The sequence below is a fragment of the Xiphophorus couchianus genome, chromosome 5 (assembly GCF_001444195.1).
Source record: "Xiphophorus couchianus chromosome 5, X_couchianus-1.0, whole genome shotgun sequence".
NCBI classification, from domain to species: Eukaryota; Metazoa; Chordata; class Actinopteri; order Cyprinodontiformes; family Poeciliidae; genus Xiphophorus; species Xiphophorus couchianus.
Window position 1 is genome coordinate 32,040,204 of NC_040232.1, and position 23,042 is coordinate 32,063,245.

General features: G+C 39.5%; 3 protein-coding genes across 9 annotated transcripts in view; all 3 read right to left on the reverse strand.

The window, feature by feature from the left end:
* pnpla6 (patatin-like phospholipase domain containing 6) overlaps window positions 1-8,608 on the reverse strand; it is a 40,605-nt gene extending 31,997 nt beyond the window's left edge. For all 7 annotated transcript variants that reach the window (XM_028017946.1, XM_028017942.1, XM_028017945.1 and 4 more), the window contains exons 1-6: window positions 8,471-8,608; window positions 3,112-3,200; window positions 1,448-1,501; window positions 697-784; window positions 508-590; window positions 44-138 (exon numbers count right to left, since the gene is read on the reverse strand). In XM_028017946.1, coding sequence (XP_027873747.1) covers window positions 44-138; window positions 508-590; window positions 697-784; window positions 1,448-1,501; window positions 3,112-3,159 — 368 coding nt within the window. In that variant the 5' untranslated portion in view covers window positions 3,160-3,200; window positions 8,471-8,608. The remainder of the gene's footprint in view (window positions 1-43; window positions 139-507; window positions 591-696; window positions 785-1,447; window positions 1,502-3,111; window positions 3,201-8,470) is intronic.
* Window positions 8,609-10,691: 2,083 nt separating this feature from the next.
* Window positions 10,692-14,880, reverse strand: atp5pd (ATP synthase peripheral stalk subunit d). Its single transcript, XM_028017958.1, has 6 exons — window positions 14,765-14,880; window positions 12,978-13,108; window positions 11,559-11,655; window positions 11,222-11,293; window positions 10,970-11,032; window positions 10,692-10,875 (listed from the first exon to the last, which is right to left on the reverse strand). Exons 2-6 carry the CDS (start codon window positions 13,097-13,099, stop codon window positions 10,744-10,746), a joined length of 486 nt encoding a protein of 161 aa, XP_027873759.1. The 5' UTR covers window positions 13,100-13,108; window positions 14,765-14,880; the 3' UTR covers window positions 10,692-10,743.
* Window positions 14,881-16,774: 1,894 nt separating this feature from the next.
* LOC114144776 (homeobox protein MSH-C-like) lies at window positions 16,775-19,135 on the reverse strand. The gene is made up of 2 exons (XM_028017950.1): window positions 18,571-19,135; window positions 16,775-17,913 (listed from the first exon to the last, which is right to left on the reverse strand). The coding sequence occupies exons 1-2, from the start codon at window positions 19,004-19,006 to the stop codon at window positions 17,501-17,503; spliced, it is 849 nt and encodes a 282-aa protein (XP_027873751.1). The 5' UTR covers window positions 19,007-19,135; the 3' UTR covers window positions 16,775-17,500.
* Between the last annotated feature and the right edge of the window lie 3,907 nt (window positions 19,136-23,042).

The window sequence follows — 23,042 nt, forward strand, 5'->3', positions numbered from 1 at the left end:
GAGGATAAAAAAGGGAGGACAATTTTTTTGAAGAGCCTTTTACTTTTTGGCAATGTTGAGCATTTTCTGCTTTTTCTTTAGGCGTGGACGAGAAGAAGAGGAGGAAGCCCCCACCAGCGAAGAGGTAGACTGGGAAACCTGTGGGGAAACGGATGTGAGTATGGCTTCCAGTGCTAATGTTTGTTTTTGCAAAACTTGCTTTAAGAAGGATTTTTTTTTTAAGTGTTTTGTCTAGAACTTTTACATGTTTTGTTGTGTTTTACCCACAAACCCAAATGGATTACCATTTGGGTTTGAAACTTAGATTTCAAACTTAGATTTAAAAAAGAGATGCATGATTTTCAAAAAATCTTACAAATAAACATCCATCTCAGTTTTCTTCTACATCTCAACTATTTTCTGCTTTGAATTAATCTAGCACATGAAATCTGAATCAAGTACGTGGATGTTTGTGGATGGAACGCCGCCAGACGCAAAAAACCTAAACCTTTTCAGCCCGCCACTCACTTTCCGCATAATCTTTCGTCCGTAGAACATGACTTTGTCTCTCTTGCGGAAGCGATACTTCGGTGCCTCCTCAACCTCTATGTCTGCGAAATAAAGGTCAACGTCAAAATGAACCAGAGCTGTATAATGTGCCGGTTCCATGACTACTTTTCAGAGCAGGCTGAGAAATGGGACTCTGTGTTTACTGACTTCGGAGCCGGATCCTCCGCAAGATGAAGAAGATGAGGATGGCGATGAGGACTATGGCGACGCCAGCGCCAATAACTAATCCCACCATCTGGAGAGAGAGAACAGAAGAAAAAAAAAAATATATATATATATATATATATATAAATACAGTACAGACCAAAAGTTTGGACACACCTTTCTAATTCAATGGGTTTTCTTTATTTTCATGACTATTTATAAGGCAAGAAATCCCACTTATTAACCTGACAGGACACACCTATGAAGTGAAAACCATTTCAGGTGACGACCTCTTGAAGCTCATCAAGAAAATGCAGAGTGTGTGCAAAGCAGCAATCACAACAAAAGGTTGCTACTTTGAAGAAACTAGAATATAAGGGCTATTTTCAGTTGTTTTACACTTTTTTGTTTAGTGCATATTTCCACATGTGTTATTCATAGTTTTGATGCCTTCAGTGTGAATCTACAATGTCAATAGTCATGAAAATAAAGGAAACTCATTGAATTAAAAGGTGTGTCCAAACTTTTGGTCTGTACTGTGTATATATATATATATATATATATATATATATATATATATAGAGTGTATACATATCTATTTGTGCGTGGCAAAAGAAAAATGAGAGCACCAGGTTCTCCATTAAATCTGCGTGAATTCACAGAGAGTGGTGGACTAACCGTTTAGCTTAAGGTAATAAAATCTGCTGCAGTGGTAAAAGCGCCTGAAAGAAGACAGAAATGAAACTGCTCTCACCATGCTCGTCTGTAGCTCCTCCTCCACAAACGTCTTGAGGTTTTCAAATCTGTCCTGAAAGACAAAAAGAGAAACGCAGAGGCATGCTAGTGCACGCAATAAGCCGACGAGATAACGGTTTCACACTACAATGTTGCTGCATGAAACGTGGACCCAATGGAGGTCTTTCTTTGCCTGAGCTGTGAAAGCATGTGGGAATCAGGAATTCACCCTGGAGGCAGCAATGCCCGGCAGAAAGGGGGACATTTGCATTTCAACTAATATTTCTCAATCTACTTTCTTTTCTTGATTTTTTGCTGGACATTATTCAAAGTAAAAAATCACCAAAATACATAGAGATTTTCTTCCCTGTTTCCAGGCAATGTAAGGTTAAAATGATCTTGATTAAAACAATTGCAATCACTAAAAAGTTTTAAAAAGCAGAAAAGCATGTCTGTTGAGAGCACAGAGATCTGAGATAAGACTGTTTGCTTTGTGTGTGTTTGGTCAAGCATAAGATTTAACATCATAAGATTAAAAGTGAGGGTAATTTGTCTTCAGAGTTTTGGCAGAGAGCCAGTGGATGTTTATCAGTGTTATCTGCAATTATCTATACGTTTGTAGCAAGCTTGACGTTATTTGGCAGTAAATGGGCTGGATGGGACAAAAGTACAACTGAAATGGAGAGGAGTGCAACATGCTCTGGATCTCTCAAGTACACACCCAGGTTTTGTGAAGTTAAAGGTGACCTATTATTATGCTTCCTTGAACAGGTTAGGATAGGTCGATACAAAACATGCTCATTACATTTTTTGCATAAATTCATTCTTAGATAATGAGACATTATTCTGCTCACTTCTGCCTGTTTTCTTTCCTAAAACGGCTCCTTTCAGAATAAGCCGCTTTAGGGCCTGTGTCACTTTAAATCCCAATAACCTGCTGCTGGCCACGCCCCCCAACTCAAAGTTTACACTCGCACGTGAGAATGGCTGCGCACAGATGCGTAATTATACAACTGTACGTCTTTGAAAAGCAGAAGTGGAGCCTCCTGTGCATCCGACAAGAATGCAGCAAGTGGTTTCTGGACAGCAAGTCAATAACAAAATACTTGTCTTTTCCAGCAGCCATTATACATACAGCGGTAAAACCAGCTGACCAAACACCCTGGAGCTCAGTTTCAGTTGCTAGGTAACAGACTGAGCTTGCTAGGTGAGGGCCAGCTGATTTGCCTGCTGATTTGTGAATTTACATTCTGGAAGTTTTTGAAAAGACTCATTTTCCAGACACCAAAAAACATTAACTCATTGCCAAAACTCAGCTGTAATGTGACATGTATCTTGTTTAATTTAAAGAAAAAAAGCAATCTGGCAGAAAGGGAAAAAGACAGAAACGGACTGCATTTATGCAACTATCTTTTTCTCTAGAGGACTAAAGGGGACTTTGCAATCATTTGTTCAATCATATCATCAGTGAGGTTGCCGTTCAATCAGCGCCACAGAAAAAGCGGGTGAAGTGCCTTGCCCAAGGACTCAACAGGATTGGGTAAGCAGTAGATCATGACGGGTCACATGACATGCTTGTCGCCTCACAACTGAATCACCTCAGAATACTACCAGTCTCTTCTAACTCAACTCACTAACATATCAATCTGGACTCGTAACCACGTGCATTAGTCCAAAACCTACCGGGAAGGGTCCTTCTTGGTCCTCTTGCTCTGAGGTATTCTGTCCCATTGTAGCTTTGTGTTTTCATAAGGATGGTCCATCAACAGCCACTGCAGACAAACAGGAGGATGTCATAGCTACGCATCACAGCAGGGGCTAACGCACATGACCTACTGACCTTGTTGCTGATCTAATCAATTGTTCGGGTGAGCCATAAAACAAATGAACTGCTTTTGGTTGTGTACCTCACACTACCGTCCTCTTCCTAAGGAGGAGGAACGACCTTCACTGTCGCAACAAGCTGGCACCGCTTTAGTAAGGGATTTAACTTTAAAGACATTTGCTCAAGATAGTTCTTCATTTCAGATTTCATTTTTGTTTGTGTTTCACAGCCTTTTTTTGCCTCTCCAGTGAGTCAGCCTGAAGAGTCAGAATCTGATGGGGTTATTTTGATGGCAGGCAACAGAGTGCTTTGAAATGAATGTGGAAAGTCACTAAATCTGCTAGATATGATGCAATCCATGTTGCATATTAGCCACTGGGTGATTGATTGCATTTTCTTTTCTTCATACAAACCAAACATTGATCTCACTAACAAATTAGTCCCATTTAAAGCTCAACACCTCCTAAGGTAAATGTTTTTCTTCCTATATTTAATGCAAAAGCCTCCTCCCATAAAGTGGGTCAAATATTACCTCCCTGTTCGAGCTCTCACAAAAGATGAAGCAACTGCCAGTTTCTGCTTCCTTCACTTCATTTATACACCACAATTACAAAGCAGTGAGAAAACATTTGTGCCAGAAGATTACTTCCATCTTACCCTTTCACATTTAAGTGTTTCTGATTAAATAAATTTTACTGTTAGGAAAAGAAAAGCTGAAGAAATACAAAAAGGAATTGTCAGGTAGCTAGATTGCTAGTCAGCACCCAAAGCTAACTGGTAGCTTTTCTAGCAAGCTAGCTAGCAAAGCTAGCCTGGGGATTTTCCCTCACAAAAATGTTGCCCATACAGCAATCTTATACATACAGTACAGACCAAAAGTTTGGACACATCTTTTAATTCAATGTTTCCTTTATTTTCATGACTATTGACATTGTAGATTCACACTGAAGGCATCAAAACTATGAATAACACATGTGGAAATATGCACTAAACAAAAAAGTGTAAAACAACTGAAAATACCCCTTATATTCTAGTTTCTTCAAAGTAGCAACCTTTTGCTGTGATTACTGCTTTGCACACACTCTGCATTTTCTTGATGAGCTTCAAGAGGTAGAAACCTGAAATGGTTTTCACTTCACAGGTCAACCTGCCCTGTCAGGTTAATAAGTGGGATTTCTTGCCTTATAAATAGTCATGAAAATAAAGAAAACCCATTGAATTAGAAAGGTGTGTCCAAACTTTTGGTCTGTACTGTACATAAAGACACTTTAAAAGCAATTATTTTTGGTGGGAGTGTTTGGGGGGCTACCCAAAACAACGTTCAATTTTACTAGCTACACGCTGGTGCAAATGTTGCCAGAACCTCAGAGAGAAATCCTTTGTCTGGCAACATAAATTATGCTTCAAAAACAAACAAATCATGTTGTGACCAAAAATTCAACAACCGATAAGAGACCAAATCGTTACAAATCTGAGCCATTTGTAAGGCTTTGGGATTCCAACCACCCTCGGTGAGAGCCATTATCTACCAATGAAGGAAACATGGAGCATCTTTGAACCCTCCCAGGCATGGCCCATCTAAAAGAATTACGTCAAGACCACACTGACAACTCATTTGGGGAAATAAGAACAACTCTGACGTTCACAAAAATGGCGTCCGTGGGAGAGTTCAATGGTGGAAACCAAAAAGGACCAATCTCACATTTGCCAAAACACATGATGGTCCCCAAGGATTTCAGGGAAAGTTTTCAGTGGACTGACAGGACAAAACTGAAACTATTTAGAAAGTGTGTATCCCACTACATCCTGACAGAACATGAATACTTTATTTCAGAAAAAGAACAGAATAACGACAGTGTAGTGGTGGTACAAAGGTCTCTGTGTGCTATGCTTCATCAGGACCATGTGAAATTATTTTAATTGGTGTAATCATAAATTCTGCTCTCCATCAGAGAAGCCTGTAGAAGAAAGTCCAGGATTGAGAACATAAGCTCAAGTGCACTTGAGGTTACAAAAAGAGACAATAATGCTAAACACACTAGTAAGGTGACTCCTGAATAGCTTAGAAAGGGCATTTGTTGCTGCTGAACACACTGTGTGGTTAAGAGGGCAATTACTTGGTTTGAGCAGCTACATCCTTGTAGAAACTGAAATCACCATACGAAACTACTTCTTGTTTTTATCTGCTTCAAACATGTCACCACTAAACCTTCAAAATCTCATTTCTAAAAAGACTTTATAACCAGAGATCTGTAGTTAATTAGCATCTTAATAACTTAGCTTACCAGCAATTCTAATTTCAACCGTATTCAATGTAAACAAAAGCCCAGAGTACATCTTTAATTACTCATTTTAGCAGCACAATGAGGATAAAACATTAAGATTTTGAGTTTATGGTTAGGTGAAAACACACAGTAATAAATAAGTATGTCAACTGAAGTAACAATCAGTCAAGATATTGTTTCTGTGTGAAACTAGACTGAAACTTGCTAAACATGCCGTACTCATCACTGATACTGGCACACTTTCCAGCACTCTGGTCAGGTCTGCTCTGATGTACTGTATTTCCTGCTTAATGTACTTTACAGCATGTCTGTGACTGGGAGGCAGGGAAGGGGTAATGAGCTGCTGTATGGATGAAATTCAATCAGTGCACAGCTGAGGACGGAGGGTCGTGTTACACGGGAGTAACCCTGTAATTCATAAACAAACCATAGGACAGGATGCTGTTTTGAAGGACGGCTTTGAAGGCCACTGCCATTTTATGTACTCCTTAGCCCAGCCATTATTTATTATACAAGTGTACAATAAAGGGCTTCACATTATAACCAATATGATGGTATAGTACAAGTAATATATAATACAAATCTCTTTGATTTAATGAATGACAAAAAAAAAAAACACTGCAAGAAATATAATCAATATCAAGAAAATATCAAAAAGGACGGATATATATTTTAGTTCAGGTACCATGAACACAAAATCTGCTTGTCATTCATTTTTCATGCACCCTTTTTCCCCTTCCTCTAAGAAAGTTGTTCTGGTTCAGCATTTCTCTTTGGTTGTGTATTTTCCAAAGATAAAGTCACTGATGGAATTATTGCTGCCATTAACTTTTTGTGTAGACCTTGTATTCCAGGTCCGTTGCTTCTCTGTTGTTGGTTTTGTACAACTTGAACCCAGTCCCCAGTTGATTTCAGCCCAATGGGCTCTCACAATGATCCTGGTTCTGCTGTAGTTTTCTTCTGCTTAAAAGTTTGAGGTTTCCTGTTTTACCAAATACTTGAATTCGAGTAGAGGTTGCTACGATGTCAACGACTTGATAAAGCAGATTGGGCTTTAATAGATAAATGACTTAAGTCAAACAGAAGTAAAAATAACTACATAGAAATTGGTCCAGTTTGTCTTGTAAGTTGTTTACATTTAAATTTTCTTGTGAACTGTCAGTAGATAAACTGTAACCAGAGAATGACACTGTTGTCACAAGAGCTGAAAAACAGTATTTAGTGCAGGAGGTGCTGCAAAAACATCACAAAGTTGCATAAGAAACCTTTTACGACACAACATTGTCGTTTTGTTTCTTCACACTGGAGTTTTGCACAGACTTGTAGCAGCAAAGGGACTATACATTACCCAAGCCCTTGTGCCCCCCCATCAGCCTCCCTCTGTACAGGCCTGCTTCCATTGTCCTCTTGAAAACAATGAAACCAGTGTTGACCACACAATTCAGGGTCAAGCCCACGCAAACCACCAGCTGGATTTTTTTACTTTTAAAAAACAACCTTTCTAACAATGAGACCAACGACAACAGAGTCAAACGTTTAGTTTCAGGTCCTTAAGATGTGTTTGGCCTTATAAAAGTAGAATCCATAGATAGTAGGAAACTGGGGCTGCACAATAAATCAATAACAATATATATCACAACAGACACAAGACCAATATCAATTGATAATTTATGGGAAAGAATGTTCAATAATTTCACTAAACTTCGATCAAGAACTACACAGCATTCTGGGGAATGTAGGCAGAGGAAAGACTTTAGCTGCTCAGCCTCTCATGGCCAGCCAACAAGATGGGTGGCATCAACTCACCCTTTGGTTACCTAGCAACAACCTGTTGAGAAACTTGCCCGGCAGCAGTTTCAATTGCTTGCCACCTTGCCTCATAACATAGTGGAGCAAAAACTGTGTTTTGTTAGTACTTCAAATATTTAAAACAAAAAAACTAATCTATAATTATCAATATCGTCTGAAATGAAATGCTTATATCAGGGGTGTCAAACTCCAGTCCTCGAGGGCCGCTGTCCTGCAACTTTTAGATGTGCCTCTGCTGCACCACACCTGAATAGAATAATAAGGTCAATAGCAAGGTTCTGTAGAACTTATTTACACAAGGAGGAGGTAATTCAATCATTTCATTCCAGTGTTTTGTACCTGTGGCACATCTAAAAACTGCAGGACAGCGGCCCTTGAGGACTGGAGTTTGACACCTGTGGCTTATATAGTGGGCAGATATACATATCTGCCCTGTGCTCGTCTTCTCATTCAACCAAAACAGTTTTGCATATTTTCCTCTCATGGCGTTTTCTTCCTGACCTCTGGAAGTTGGCTGTGTTGTAAACATGGGAGTCCAGGAACACTAAGCAGGAAGACAACATTTGTAGTTTTCCATTCCATAAACTGCGAAATATTGAATAAAGTGGATCCAACTAGAATTATACACTACTCAAATACAATAACCTGTACATAAATAAGGCCTTGTTGATCAGAAACGAGATCGATTTATTATTTTAACTTCTAGCATCTCGATTGGTCCATTGTTTTATTATTATTTTTTAATTCATTGAGGAAAAACAGGCAAATTCAACATCTCAGAGGGGAAAGGCAGCACTCTGCCAATCCCGGTCCCGGCTAACGTTACCTCTAATGGCTAACAGTGTCCATGCAGTCAGTGTCGATGGCAGTCCTTGGGGATGGCCACAAACACGTATGTTAATGTAATAACCATTACTACAATTGTCTTCGTCTTCCAGTCATGTTTTATACTCTCTTTGACCTCCACGAGATCATTTTGACAGAGAACCTTACTGAAACACTAGACCCGATTTAAGCTAACACGGAAACAAAACGCTTCTACAGTTACATCGCTGTGTGCTCAAACATGCAGTGAACACAAGCTAATTGAATAAATATGTTTTTCTTTTTCTGTCGAACTTACCTAAGCTAACGCACTCCCGTCAATCGTCACTGACTTTCAAGCGAAGAATACAACGGAAATTATGTTATATGAAGTCCCTCCTTTTCCACAATACATCTATCCAATCAACAACCGGCGAGATAGACGCCGAACCAATCGGAACTACGGAAAGGGACGAAGCAGTAATGTCCCGCCCACTTATGTTACAGATAGACGCTGTGTCCAATGAGCTTAAAGAGAAACAAACAGCTCAGGCGTTGATTGGACGGCAGTGGAAATTATTGAGATTGCGCTTACCTGTAATTGATATTTAGCCACCAGACAGTACCTAAAAGAGCAAAAAGTCGAACAGTGTCTTCTTAACTTTTATACTTGTATTATATTGTATTCTTTTTAGGTTTTTTCTTAAAAACAGTCGTGTCCTGATTCAGTAATCTATTAGGTACCTTAAACGGTGAGAGACTAAAGAAGCACGTTTATCGAGAGAAATATGTTGTAGTTATCGGTGAAAGATTGAAGATAAACTGAATCGTGGTGAAAAACAATTTAATTCTACTGCAAAAACATTTCACTGCAACTAAAGTTATTGCATCCCCTTGTGGGCACTTAATTGACTTTCGTAATTTACTCGTTTTTGATTACAAAAAGTCTGTTTAAATGTTTTCCAGTCAGGTTAGGCAACACCAAAGCACTGAGAATTTTGGTAAAAGTTTTGAATAACGGCCATCTTGGTAGTGAAGTATGGATAACTTCTGTCTTGATTTTACTGGATGTCAGTGCTGCCTTTGATACACTGAACATTTTTGATTGATATATTGGAAACAAAGGAGGCATTTCCTGGTGCTGCTCTCCACTCAGTCAGACCTTATTTAGCAGACCCAGAATAACATGTCGTTTCTCACAAAGCAAACAGAGATCAAGTGTGGGGTTCCTTAAGGCTTTAATTTCAGGCCATTTTTTTCTTCAACATCTAAATGACCTCTCTAATACCTAAAATGACGACAAGTTTATATTTATGTGCCACCACTTGACTGACCAAAAAGCGACAAAGTTGGTCTGGTCTCAGTTCTCAAGCAAACTGCCTGAAACCTGAACGAGAAGAAACTGTTGACTCCTTTAAATTAGGACTGTTGAAATTCAATTAAACTCATTATTTGGATGTAATCCGTTGTTTCTTATGTAAATCTGTTTCTGTACTTTCTTGTCACTTTAACACTTGAAATTGTGCATGAATAATATTAAAAATTTACCTTACATGCAATAATCTATTGGTTATAAACTTCAAACATAAAATGAATAAACATTTTGTAGGGAGAGTGGCTAGCTTTTTTAGAGGAGCTTGGAAAAACATGGGTAAATATTAAATATAAGAAATATAAATTATAATTAATTAATTATTAAATATAAATATAAGAAAGAAGTCAAAATTAAGTTTTGGTCAATAATACTTTGTTATGAAAACAGCCAAAGTAGCTAAATAGTAAATACCTAATGGTCTGCTTTTACTGTTAAGTTGATTATCTTTATTTTTCTCCAACACTAGATGTAATAAAATGAAGCGTAACTGGATCACTAGTTCTGAAAGCACTACCAAGGAGTGTAAGCAACTCAAATGTGATCAATAAGAATCATTCAATATCACTGGTTACATGATCAAAAATGTGCAAAATAAAAGGTTTTACCATAAAAAAGATAGGTTTTTTTTGTTTGTTTTTTAACAGGAGTTATTTATCTTTGCGGAGAAGCAGAGGACTTGAGTTTCACCTGAAAAGCCACTTTTCAATGTTGTTGCATCACAAAGTTACCACATTTGAACGGCTTGCAAAGCTGCAAAAGTTTAACTATGTTCATGTTTGCACAACTACTGAGTTTTTCCAATTATATTTGTTAGACTACATTCAAAACAAAGATGAAAACATACAATTTTTCCACTACATCAGGGGCGCTTTAAGTCGGTCCTCGAGGGCCGGCATCCTGCACGTTTTAGTTCTCTCCCTGCTGCTACCAACAATCTTTTCAGCATGTCAATGTTCTTCTTAGGCCTTCTAACGAGCCATCATTTGATCCAGGTGCGTTAAACCAGGGAGAGAACTAAAACATGCAGGATGCCGGCCCTCCAGGACCCACTTTGGGCGCCCCTGCACTACATGTGTACTTGAGTAATCATAATTTGGATCTCCTCAAACAATGCAGTGCTCTAAATGTTTTCACCATGTTGTGAAATAACAGAGGCGATAAATGATTCTCCTTAAAATACATAAACTTTATTGGGACATGTGTGCCAGGTAATGGGATTACAGATTTGCAATGGGCTTGTGAGGCCAGTAAGGATATTTGACCTTATCTAACTTGGTCTCAGGGAAGGCTTCGTTCAGGTCGTCGATGGTCATCTGATCGAAGGGAATCATGTTCTTAAATTTCTCCAGCTGAACAAAAAAAAAAAGCAGAGAAAAACTTTATTAGTAACATTCCTGGTGACATTCCTCTTGCATCAAGTCCCTATATCAACTAGCATCTCACCTCTTGTTCATACGTAGCGACGCGCGCCTTTGAAGCTTCAATGTAAGCCACTGCACTCTTGTTCTGTTTGCAGAAAGTGAAAGAACAGGTCTGAAAATAAACTGCCGATCACGCTTTACAAACTGAAAAATAAATATTTAGCAATACTGCAAAAACATCCTGGCTTTAAATTCTTGTGTCCAATTTTCAAATGCTAGATACATACAGATGTTTATGTACAACCAAACTGAGATCTCTGAAGTAGCCACTTACGGCTTCAGCCTCCTGTGCGTTGATGTTGCTCGTCTGCGTGTCGACGGGCTCAGGGATCTGCAGTGCTTTGAACTGCAAAAATAAAACAATTAATGTCTTAACTATGTAATCCACAAGCTGGTTTGGATTATTCATAAAATTATACCTCAACCGGATGATCATATAGTCAAATAAAATAAGCCGTTTATCTCATTTTAAATACATAATGCCTTAAATAGAAGGTCTAAAAAAATATTTCTAGATGGATTTTACCAGAAAGTACACACTTTTTTTCTTTAGTCTTTGGAGTGAGTCATTTCGTGGTAACACTGATATTGTGTTTAGAAAGGAAAATTACCTTTTTCTCAAACTCGTCGACCATGCCTGCTTTAGCCACAGCGCTCCTGTAGTAACTCCAGTCGATGGCTGCAGGAGTCTCAGGCAGGGAGGCTAGTCTGGAACAAACACAAGAATCAGTTTCAACAGATTAAAAGGAAGGAACGGTGAGCAGACACAACTGTAAACAATTAAATGTATGGAAACCTTACGGGGAGCAAAAAGAAAAATAGTAGTTATAATGTATGCAAATGAAACTAAAAAGTGGCGTTTGCTCCTGAATGAGCAACAGATTTTGAGAGACTATAACTTGCGTTAAGATATAGAATGTAAAACAGTTTTACTTGGAAGAACGCTGGCTTTATTTATTAAAAAGTCAAGAATATTTGACTTAATGTAGTAATATGGGACCCTACGGTTATTATGTTATTGACTGAATAATTTGAGTATTATTTTGAATGTAAAAATTAACAATTTTCATTGCAACTTTTTCAAATTATTAATTAAAAAAAAAAATCTGTTAACTTTTTGAAAAGAAGAAGAAATTCTAATCTGCCAGCCAGCTTAAGCCCATTAGGACAGTGATCATCTTACTTATAAAAGTATCTGTGAGCTTTACTTTGAAAGATCAAACTTTCCATCTCTATGAGCAGAATTATCTTTTTAGCAACTTCCACCCCAGCCAGAAACAGAAACCTGGGGCATTTTCTTACTGCATGCTGAGAAATAAATTGAGTAAGATGAAATTCATTGCTTTGCTTTTCACAAAGTATCTTCTTAGTGCACTACGTGTTTTGTCATGCCTCGGAAAAAACAACAACTTTTTGTCGACCCCATTCTGAAAAATAGAATAGAATAGAATTACTTTATTCATCCCAGCAGGGAAATTATTTCGCAGTTACAGCAGCATAGAGACAAGACACATGACAACCACCACTGAGTAGCAATGTAGACAAGATAAAATAAGAATAAAATATAACATGCTGTCAATATAAAAAGCAGCTTAGAGCAGTCCTTGCAAGGATTCAAAAATGCAGATACAGTATGTATATGTAAATATATGTACAGCAAGTGTGCCATAATGCAGTTGTGCAAAATCGGACTGATTAGTGCAGAACAATGATTTAGCTTTTATTGTACAGTGAGATGGCATGTGGCAGGAAGGATTTCCTGTATCTGTCCCTACGACAGCAGAGCTGGAGCAGCCTATATGAGAAGGTGCTCCGCTGTCTGTCCACTATGTGGTGGAGAGGGTGCTGTTTATTGTCCATAATAGACAGAACCTTCTTCAGTGTCCTCCTCTCCACCACAGTTTCCAGGGACTCCAGCCTTAGTCCCAGTACAGAGCCAGCTTTCCTGATGATTTTGTCTAGTCTATTAGAGTCGCTAGTCACAGTCATAAGTCACAGTCATAATTAGATCAACCACTGCGGCGGCATACTTAGCAGAGATGGCATCGGTGCGAGTCTTCAGAGCGTTGAACATGCCCCGCTGGTTGGGAGGAACCCGCTCAGCAAACGCCAACCAGTCAATGGCCTTCAGGGCTGCACGGCGGCCTGCCATCTTCACTCTCTGAAAAAGAAGATTCCTTAGTCGCACACATGCCGTTGCCATTATCTTCCCTTTAAATTGAAATGTTCCTCAGTTATGCTACCCAGTTAAACCTGAGGTGACTGTAAAGTCTCTAAAATGTTGCTGTATTTATAATAGGTCAGCTGTTCTTCACACAGATTCCACAAATTGACTAAAATCTGTCTCTAGGAGCTTTTAAAGCTTTTTTTATTCTAGAGTTTATACTTTTACTTAGGAAAATTTTACTAAATTGAGAAGACATAACCATAGAAAACTCAGGGTAATTTTTTTTTTGACATAAGGCTCGTGTAGCTCAAACTGAACTTATTGGAAGAGGAAATTCTCTTTAGATTGTAGAATATCCTGATTTCCACTTGGAAAAGACATTTTAGCCATTTGCAGTCGCTTTCCGTTTGCAACATTGACAGGGTTGATTTGTTATGAAGATATGTAAATAATGTTAGAAAAACCAAACAGTATGCTTGTTAATATTTTCAGGTCTACATACTAAAATAAATCAATCACCAGATCTGACACAATTACTTAATCCGCACAAGATCCAGATTGTAACCAAAATATTTGAAATAGTTTTAATCTTAAATTCCTACCTTAAATATATGAAAGTAAAATATCTTTTGATTAAAAGCAAAACACTGTCTGAACTACTTCTTTTGACTGATTTTATTGAGACTATTTATTTTTTTACATGTATTCGGAAATACATTTTCGTACAACGTCATCTCTTAAAATTTTGTGTTTTATTTTCAGATCTCTGGAAAGAATCTCATTTTCCTCTGTAAGTGCTTTAAGGCTCTTTGAGACTAAATCATCAGTTGTGACTATAGTTTTATATTTGGAGGATATCTTGTTTGGAAACCTACTGGTTTGGCCACCCACACAATTCATCTCTCGTTAAAATAATGCAATTGAACAGCAGCAGAGTGATAATCTAATAAAAGCACACCACGACCTTCGTCAAAAATACAAACTATAACAGTTAAAAAATAATGTACACTGCAGAAAAAACGATATCAATCGAAATAACTTTGCACAAATAAATAGGAAATATGATTCCTAAATCGCACGACCATATTGGAATACAGTGCGCCTGTCATAATTGTGCTTATTTGTGCGAACAGGCTAAAGACCAATGCATCCACTTCCACAATGTATTGTAAGACCATCAAGCGTGTGTTCCTGTCTGTTACTTAGAACTATAAAGTCAGTGAGAATAAAATGTGCTTGGACCTTTTAACTAGCTTTTGTCGCAAAATAAAACCTATGTTTATAATCTACGTGGTCGAAAAGCAACAATCTTTTGCCGTTTAACCACAACCTAAAATTAAACTACTCAAAGTAGTGTCTGTCAACATATTAAAACTAAACCGTTTGAAAAGATGAAATGCAGAACTACACTTGTAGGAAAGTCACCGTCCTTGACATTTTCTAACATTAACACAGGCTAACGTTAGCTCGTTCCGTTAGCCTGCTAGCCAAGGTCAGACGTTTCCATTTAAAACGAGAGCCGTGTCTCAAAACAAATATGTTCACCCGACTGTTTTCTGTATAAAGATACAGCCGTGGAAAAAAACACGACCGTTTCTACACAATTATTCCACGTCAATCCTTCAATCTGTAATGCAGTTGTGTACTCACCTCGCTGCAGATAACTGTGACGGATCAGTGCAACGGAAGTCCTTTTTCATGAGAAGTAGTGAGAGCAGAAGCGGATATCTACTACTGCCCCCTAGGGGACCGACTGAGCACTTACAGTTGATTTAACACACTTGGTTCTTCCAGAAAGTCTTGGAAGGCGTCAGCTACAAGGTGACCACAGATTATATATCTGATTATAGAGATTAGAAGGCTCGGTTTAAGTAGGCACAAGAAAGAGAATCAAAGTTAAGAGATAGTGTATGTTTGTTTTCAACATTCCTGGAATTAAAGTTCAGCATTTGCTTAGAATTTGAATAATAAGCCTAAATGTCAGATAATTGGATTCTTCCTAAAGGTTTTAGTTTAATCTCTGATATCATGTCAAGCATCAGGGACTAAATGTAGCACGGTTGAATAAGTAAAGAAGTAATTTTTAGATGTCATTCAAATACAATTGGAAACACACATGAAAGTAAAATGAATATACGCTTATATGTTGTGCTGTAAATGTGCCAATAGCTTATTAAGCAGAGTAAGAAAATTAAAACTGGGTGCAAAAATATCTCCAAATATAATGAAATATTCATAATTATTAGACCATTTATATCTTTTTTTTCCATTCTTGTGCTGTTGCTCTTCTATCAAAGTCTGTGAGTTCAGCTTGATGGACCAAAGTGACAACTTGAAATATTTCATGATAGTTCGAGAATAACTATCATGAAATCACACTATGCTGAAGTGATTGTATAACTTGTAAAGTATAAGAAATCCACATTTTGAATACTAATTTATTGATTTCATAAATAATTATTTGTCAATTCCATTAAGTATTGACAAATTATAATAACTATAAAATGCATTTATTTATCACAGACACTAATTGAACTTTTCTTTTAATTTAACAAATTGTAGCAGTTTTAGAACACTGAATCGCTTTTTTTATGTACTTTTTTTTTTTTTTTTGCTTCTATTAAAATTTATGTAGCAATTCAGCAGATTATTGTTGTTGTTGATTTAGGGAAGTGGCAGCTTTGGCTCTCTGTAGACCAAAACGTTTTAATTCTGTTTTACGCAAACAAAGGCATCATATTTCTCATTATATTTTGTCACAATCTGCTACACATTTAACACATTTAAGTTGCTGTATTTCTTTCTCTCAGTTGTCACATATTTGTATGTGTTGAATTATGGCACCATTAGTCCTCCATAATACATGTCCTGAAAGTGCAGCTGTAAAACCAATATCGTTTAAATACCACGTAACTTTTAAACGTTTAGAAAAAAAAGTTATGCAAGTTTTCTAACGTCTTTAAACGGGAAACTTTGTGGGTTTAAACGCCCCGCTTGTTGCCAACATTTTATATTACAGGTTTTATTTTCTTAATGTTTGTGTTTTCACTTCACTGGATGTGGCATATATATATTTTTAAAGACAACTTCGAATAAGTTTGTAATTTTGACATGTTCACACAACGTATGTTGCATGAAAAATACATTTCAACGCTGAATGAAAACGTTAATTGCTTTGAAAGTGAATTTTATGCGGAAAAAGACGCGAGAAAACATGGCGGTCTTGTTGTATTCCGGTTAAAAAGTGCTGAGAGACACATGAGGAAAACAGATTTCAACATTCAGGATTCAAATTTGCGCATCAGAACACGGAATGAGGACATCTGATCCTAATACACAAGTTTCAGAAAAGAAAGAAGAAGAAGAAGAAGAAGAAGAAGAAGAAGAAGAAGAAGAAACTAGCACTACGGAAAAAATGCAATTGTTTGGCATTCCTCAAAGTTGACAGCAGCAATCAGGAGTCGAGGTTTGGCAAACTTTTATGTCTTGTGTGTCTCTGTGGGAAGAAAAAAAAAAACATCCACTGAAAAAACAGACAACCCTCTCCCCCGCCCTCCAAAAAACAAAACAAAAACAAAAGCCATTGTTAAGGTGTGATGTGCAAAAGCAGACGCAAACACTCCGACTCTAATTAATTGTCACAGTTCATAGTTCACGCAGTTATTTTCAAGTCTTTAAATGTTTATTTACTAAAGTCAGTTTTCTTTACAAAGAAATGTACACAGTACAGATACAAAGACATTCAATAAATACCACTTTCCCTGCGCTTCCAACGACGCTGCAATGCTTTTTTTTTTTTTCTTGAACGCTACACATTTTATTTACAATTACAGCGAAAAAAGAAGAAGAAAAAAAAAACTATGGTACCCATTAAGGCCACATTGTGAAGGTTTAAAAAACTAATACCATTTACTAAAATATAATTTGGTCCCTTTTTTTTTATTATTTTTTTAAATTATTATCATTTTTAATTACAAAATATAAAACTTGACAGGAGCTGCTGTTAAAAATATCAATCCTTTCTGCAGCTTCGCCGGAGAACCACAGGTAATTTTGGGTAACAAAAAAGGGGGAAAAAAATACTTCAAGTGACAATAAGGACGCTTTCATAAGGCACAGACACCGAATAATAAGTACTTTGCTGTTTCATTTCTCTCTTTTACTAATTTAAGCGTCCACTTTTATATTATTGCGGAACCACAGTGGATCACCTGACCGTAAGGCATTTCAAGGATTTGTTCTTTTGTTGTTGTTTTTTTCTGGGAATTTAAAACTGAAGTGGACATAAATTTAGGTCATTTTAATCCCAGAAATGCGCGCATGTTTGAAAAAAATAATAAAAATAAAATAAAATTGTCATCCCCTCGCGCAGTCTTCCCGGAGATCCTAAGACAAATAGTACATCCCATAGGTGACGGGTCCGCTGAATAGTCCCGGGACCGGCAGACTGGGCCTCGGAAAGACGTTGGAGGGGCCCCACGACGGAGAGCTCATGTGCGCTCCGAGGGGGAAAGGCAGCGCGAACGCGGGCAGGACGGGCTTGGAGGCCAACTTGAACTTCTCCAGCTCGGCCTCCTGCAGTCTCTTGGCTTTGGCTCGGCGGTTCTGGAACCAGATTTTGACCTGAGTCTCCGTAAGGTTGAGCGAGTTGGAGAACTCGGCTCTCTCGGCGATGGAGAGATACTGCTTCTGGCGGAACTTGCGCTCCAGCGCCAGCAGCTGGGAGGTAGTGAACGGGGTGCGAGGTTTCCTGTTGTTTTTGTGCTTCCTTAGGGTACACTGAGTGGGACTAGAGCTCCCTGATGCAGAAAACAAACAAACAAACAAACAAAACAAACAAAACAGGAAAATATATGAGGTTAGTTTGAGCAGCTGATCAGACACAAAATGCGCAAAACAGTGCGCAACAATCAACACATGGTTTATTGATAAATGAAGTAAGGTGCTCTTGAGGATGCAATCAGCTGAATTCCTTTGATAATTTACTTTTTTAACCGTTTGATAAAAATAATTAAACTGGAAATGATTGTCAAATTAAACTGAATGCAACTGAATTGAACGGCTTGTATCGATTGACACGATCGATCTGTTTGTACTTTACAGCAGCCTGGGCTGACTATTTTGTCATTAATTGATGCTAATATAGTTAATTTAACTTGTGCCTCAAACTCATCACAGGTCTGCAAATTACGCATCCGAAGTTGGGTTTGGAGCAAAAGCAAGTAACGAAAACATTCTTTTCTGGAACAGTTTTTTTTTTTTGCGATTAGGAGTAAAGAAAAGAAAATCTGCTGCAGAGAGGATGTGCGCACAGGCGGCTGGAGGAACGAGGGATTACAGAGTGGAACTTTTCTGACAACTCAGTCGCACTCGTTACAAATTTACTCGAGGATTTCAGGTGAAACAATAAACGAAGCATCGCTGCGCTTCTCATAACACGGATGGGACGGACTTACGGTGAGGTGTTGTGAAGGAGGACGTCTGGAACCAAGTGCTCTGCTCTTTCTCGCAAAACTGCGCGCAGTCCTCCCCGGAGCTCTTGGCAACTCCCTGCGAACTCTCCCCGGAAAGCTTCCTCTCCGCGTAAAAAGTCCTCGGAGAGAACTGCGCGCCCTGACCGGCCCCGGGCGTCGGCGTCGTCGGCGCCGAATCGAAGGCCGGGTAAGAAGTCCGACAGGTGCTCTTCTTAGAAATCAGCGACTCGACGCTGAAGGGCAGGCTGCTCCGCTGCAGTTTGTATCCTTTATCCGTGGTCATGTCTTTCGGCTGGAGCTCGTCGCTCTCCGCGCCCTCCGCGCTCTCCTCCATTTGGTGAAGCTGCAGTTTGGCGCCTTGAGACGGTGACCCAGGCTGCGCAGGATTCATCGTATGATAGAAGAGGCTGGGGGCCATGCACGTCGGCGTGGCCCGTGTGGTGAAACGCAGCGGCTCGAGCGTGAGGTCTCCACTGTGAGAGTTTTTGCGCCTGTCAGCGGTGCCCAGTTGCGTTTTTTTGTTGTTTTTTTTTTTTGCGCACAAGTGGGACGGGGATCGCCTATAAAAGGACAGGGGCTGTTCCCGTCTCCCCGCGCCATCCAATCAGCTTCTCGTGCTGTCTTTGTGACGTCTCTGCGTGCGGTTTCGATTGGCCCACTCGCCTTTTTTTTTTTTGGTAGGGAGGGGAGCAGATCAAGAGGCCTGCGAGAAAGCGAGGGGACTTTAATCATACAGACCCCCTGCAGAGCGGGGGGTTATTGATGCCTCTCACAAAGTCGCTTTGACCAATTTTAGCGCAATTAAGCAGTGGGGAGGACGTCCCTGCGCATTTTACATCCATTAACAGCGCATTTCCAACTGTACTGAGTTAGTTTTTGTTGTTTATTATTATTTTTTTACTGTAAATATGATCAGGAAAACTGATAATATCAGAGGAAGATGAGGCGATAAGAAAGTCTCAAATTGAATCCATAAAACATCAAATGAATTAAAGCGCGGAGAGAATTTTATTGTCCGAAAGCAGAAGGGGAAGCAAAAGAAGAAACAACATCCGTCCACACTTCGAATAGAAATTGATTAGGTATGACTGTTGGTCACACAGCATTACAGCAATTTAAGGCCTGTCAGCAGCTCCTCTCGCTCACAATGGCCTCGGCTGAGAAGCAACAGGCGTTTTCTTTCTCCAGGTCATACTATTTAATAAGCCAGACAAAGTTGCGTTTTGCGAGGCGCCAGGCTCGGCAGGATAACCCCCCCCCCCCCAAAAAAACCGGAAGATACCTCGGGGAGAAGAAAGAAAGAAGGAAAGAAAAAGGCAACTGGGTAACTCCACTTAACCAATTGTCCTCAGAATATTTTATAGTCCGCCGCGTGGAGCAGGGAGGAAGAGGAAGAAGAAGAAGAAGAAGAAGAAGAAGAAGAAGAAGAAGAAGAAGAAGAAGAAGAAGAAGAAGGCAAGGCTGCTGCGGTTCATGCTGGAGAGCTTCATGTGTTTTTTTTTTTTTAAACTAGAGCAGGAGATAAAACAGCAGGAAGGTGTTGTGTGTGTGTGAGTATGGAAATGGTTTGTTTAATCAGGTTTGTTGTGATAAGCTCCCGTATTACAGATCTGAGTAGCAGCTAACGTGCTAGTGCAGAATTAGACCAGTTCAAGGAGAGTTTTTAAAAAATATATTTTTGGGGTGCGTGCTGTGGCGGCGCAGGGGGTTAGCACGCCCCACGCTTGGAGGCCTTAGTCCTCGACGCGGACGTCGCGGGTTCGAGAACCGGTCCCGGCAAAGGTCGAAGACTTTGTCTTCCGCCCTCTTTCCTGTCTGCCTACTGTCAGAAAAAATACGAGACACTAGCGCCGCAAAAACTCTTCGGGGGGAAAAAAGATGTTTGGGTTCCTGTGGCGGTTCTTGTGTGAATGCTGCCCTGGGCAAGCCCAGTTCTTCTGGGCCCCCCAATTAACACCAAACAACTGTTCTGCAGAATTTCTACTTTTTAGTTACACGACTTATCTGCCTTACAAACCAAAATAAAACATATTACATATTTGAACTTGTGCAATCAATGTCAACAGTCCAAACAGACTCTGTAAAAGTATTCTGACCCCTTAAACCTTTTTATATTTTGTCACTTTACAATGACAAGTTCATGTAGCACTGAAATGGGAAGTGAGTAAAAAAAAAAAAAAATGCAGGTTTTCCAAATGACTTTGTTGGATAAAAGTATGAAAAAGTGTAAAGTGCATTTTTTGTTGCACTTCTCCCCAAATCACATTATTTCACTTGTTCTGTCTGGATATACTCACACCTGAGCTGGTTGATATCTGCAGCTCCTCCAGAGGTACAATGGGCTTGTTGGCTGCAACTCTTTGTAATGCTCCATGTTTGTAAGTCGTAAAGACATCCGCAGTCGACGAGGGATGCTAAATATATCAGCACTAACATCGGTATCGGCTGATATTCGTCAGTTTTTTTAACATATCGGTATTGGTCCAATCAGTAAAACTGGCCCAATATTAATAATCAACTTTCATTTCCACCTTGTTGCCATTGGTTACCAGAGGAGGTTGGTCATGGGGTTTTTGTTTGGTCATGTGACAGTGATAGTGATGCAGTGCAAGATTTTGGGGCGTTCAACTGAAGCAGCAGTGAAGTTAGCGGCGTGTCGTGTTTATCAAGGTGCTGAAAGGGTAACGAAATGTATATAATATTGGTAAATATCAGTTATCGGCCACATTAATATCAGGTATCGATATTGGCTCAAATTTTCGTATTGGTGTATTTCTATAGTGGACATTAAGGACCACAACCGGACACGAATAGCTAAAATCCACAAATACTTGAGAAGGCATCTAAAAACACAAAAACTGCCCATTTTATTTGTTCAAACACAAAATATGTGTTAATGCACATTAATACACACAATGGAAACCGCCTTAGCTCTTAGCTAATATCTACAGCCTTACTTACCTCCGCTCTTGGGCATGCAACCAATCAGTATCACGGAAAATAAATGGCTTTACAGGATTGGCTGTTGTGCAAACGCCAGCCAGTAGCATGCGAAGTAGCATCGAACCAATAGATTTTCAGTGTACAGGTGGACTTTTCCCCTCACTTTCCCAAGCCTTCACAAACAAGGCTTCATTCCTTCAGCAGTTTAGGACGAAGTGTTATAATAGATACTTTGTTTAAAAAAAAAAAAAAAAAAAGCTCACATTTTCCAAAAGAGGAAACATGCAATAACACAGGAAGACACTTTGTTAATTATCTGAATTCTTGTCTTTCAGCACATCCAAACTGATGTCTCATTTAGCGTGTCAGCAGCAGCACACTGCGGCCACCGAACCGACACGAGATTCCACGGAGCATTAGCAGCCGTCAACACTCTAAACACACTCCCCAGGCGAACCGGGGTGCGAAGGGAAAACATCGGGCCTTTTAATGTCTCGATGCTCCCTCGCCACTTTAATAGCTTCATTTGTCCACTTTATGGTCGCGCTTCCCAAATGGAAGAACCGTTGAGCGGAAAACGTCTGACTCACGACGTGAGACGGCCATTTTCCCGCAACAAGACAAAGAACAAGCGATCCTTTGACTGACAGAATTTATGCTCAGGGGTCACGGATGGCTGACCTCTCGAAAGCCCTCAGGTGCAGAAAACAGTTTAGCCTGCGTCAGGTGAGAGGCGCAGCTTTTTTGGTCAATGAGTCAGGCCTGAGTAAGTCCTGATGTCGAGTCTGCTCCTTTCATTTCCTATCAGACAAAACCAGCCCTCTGTCTCCCCGCTGCTTCTCGTCGCCCAGCTGGTTTGTGTTTAAATGCCAAGCAAGTGCGTCCCGACACGCAAAGAGAGCGTGGGATGGGAGTCCGTGGAGATCCATCCGATACAGGTACGCCCAAAGTTTAGCTTCGTCCCCAGTTCCTCTACTCCCTCCCTCCATTGCCCCAAAAAGACATTTTCTATAACAGCATGCAGGCGAGTGAGTTGTGTCAGAAGGTGTTAGGGAGTTTGAAAGCAGATCTGCTCCTCAAGGTCGATGCAGGCTCGATGGGAAGCACTTTCCCCCCCTCAGCTGGCTCCAAAAATGAAACTTTTTTTTTTTTTAACGTTTTGGTTCTGCATGAGCTGTTCTCCGCAGCAGAGGAGTTCTGATGAAACTATTTATCTGCTCCGTAAAGTTCAAGGGCCAAGTGGTAGCGTGGTGTGAGAAAACAGATTTAGACTGCACACTTTTCATGTGATTCTCTTGCTGTTTTTCTTCTTCTTCTTCTCTCAGGCCTCCCAACAAAAACAAAAGCACCCACTTGATCAAAACCATCTGCAAATAGTGCATTTCTGTTGCTTTCCATAGTGCGTTTAAAGGTGTGCCAATGTTCACTTATGGTTCATGGGCTTTTTTTTTTAAACTCTGCTGCAGAGAAAAAATAAACATTATTTAAAGAACAAACTTTGGAACCAAATC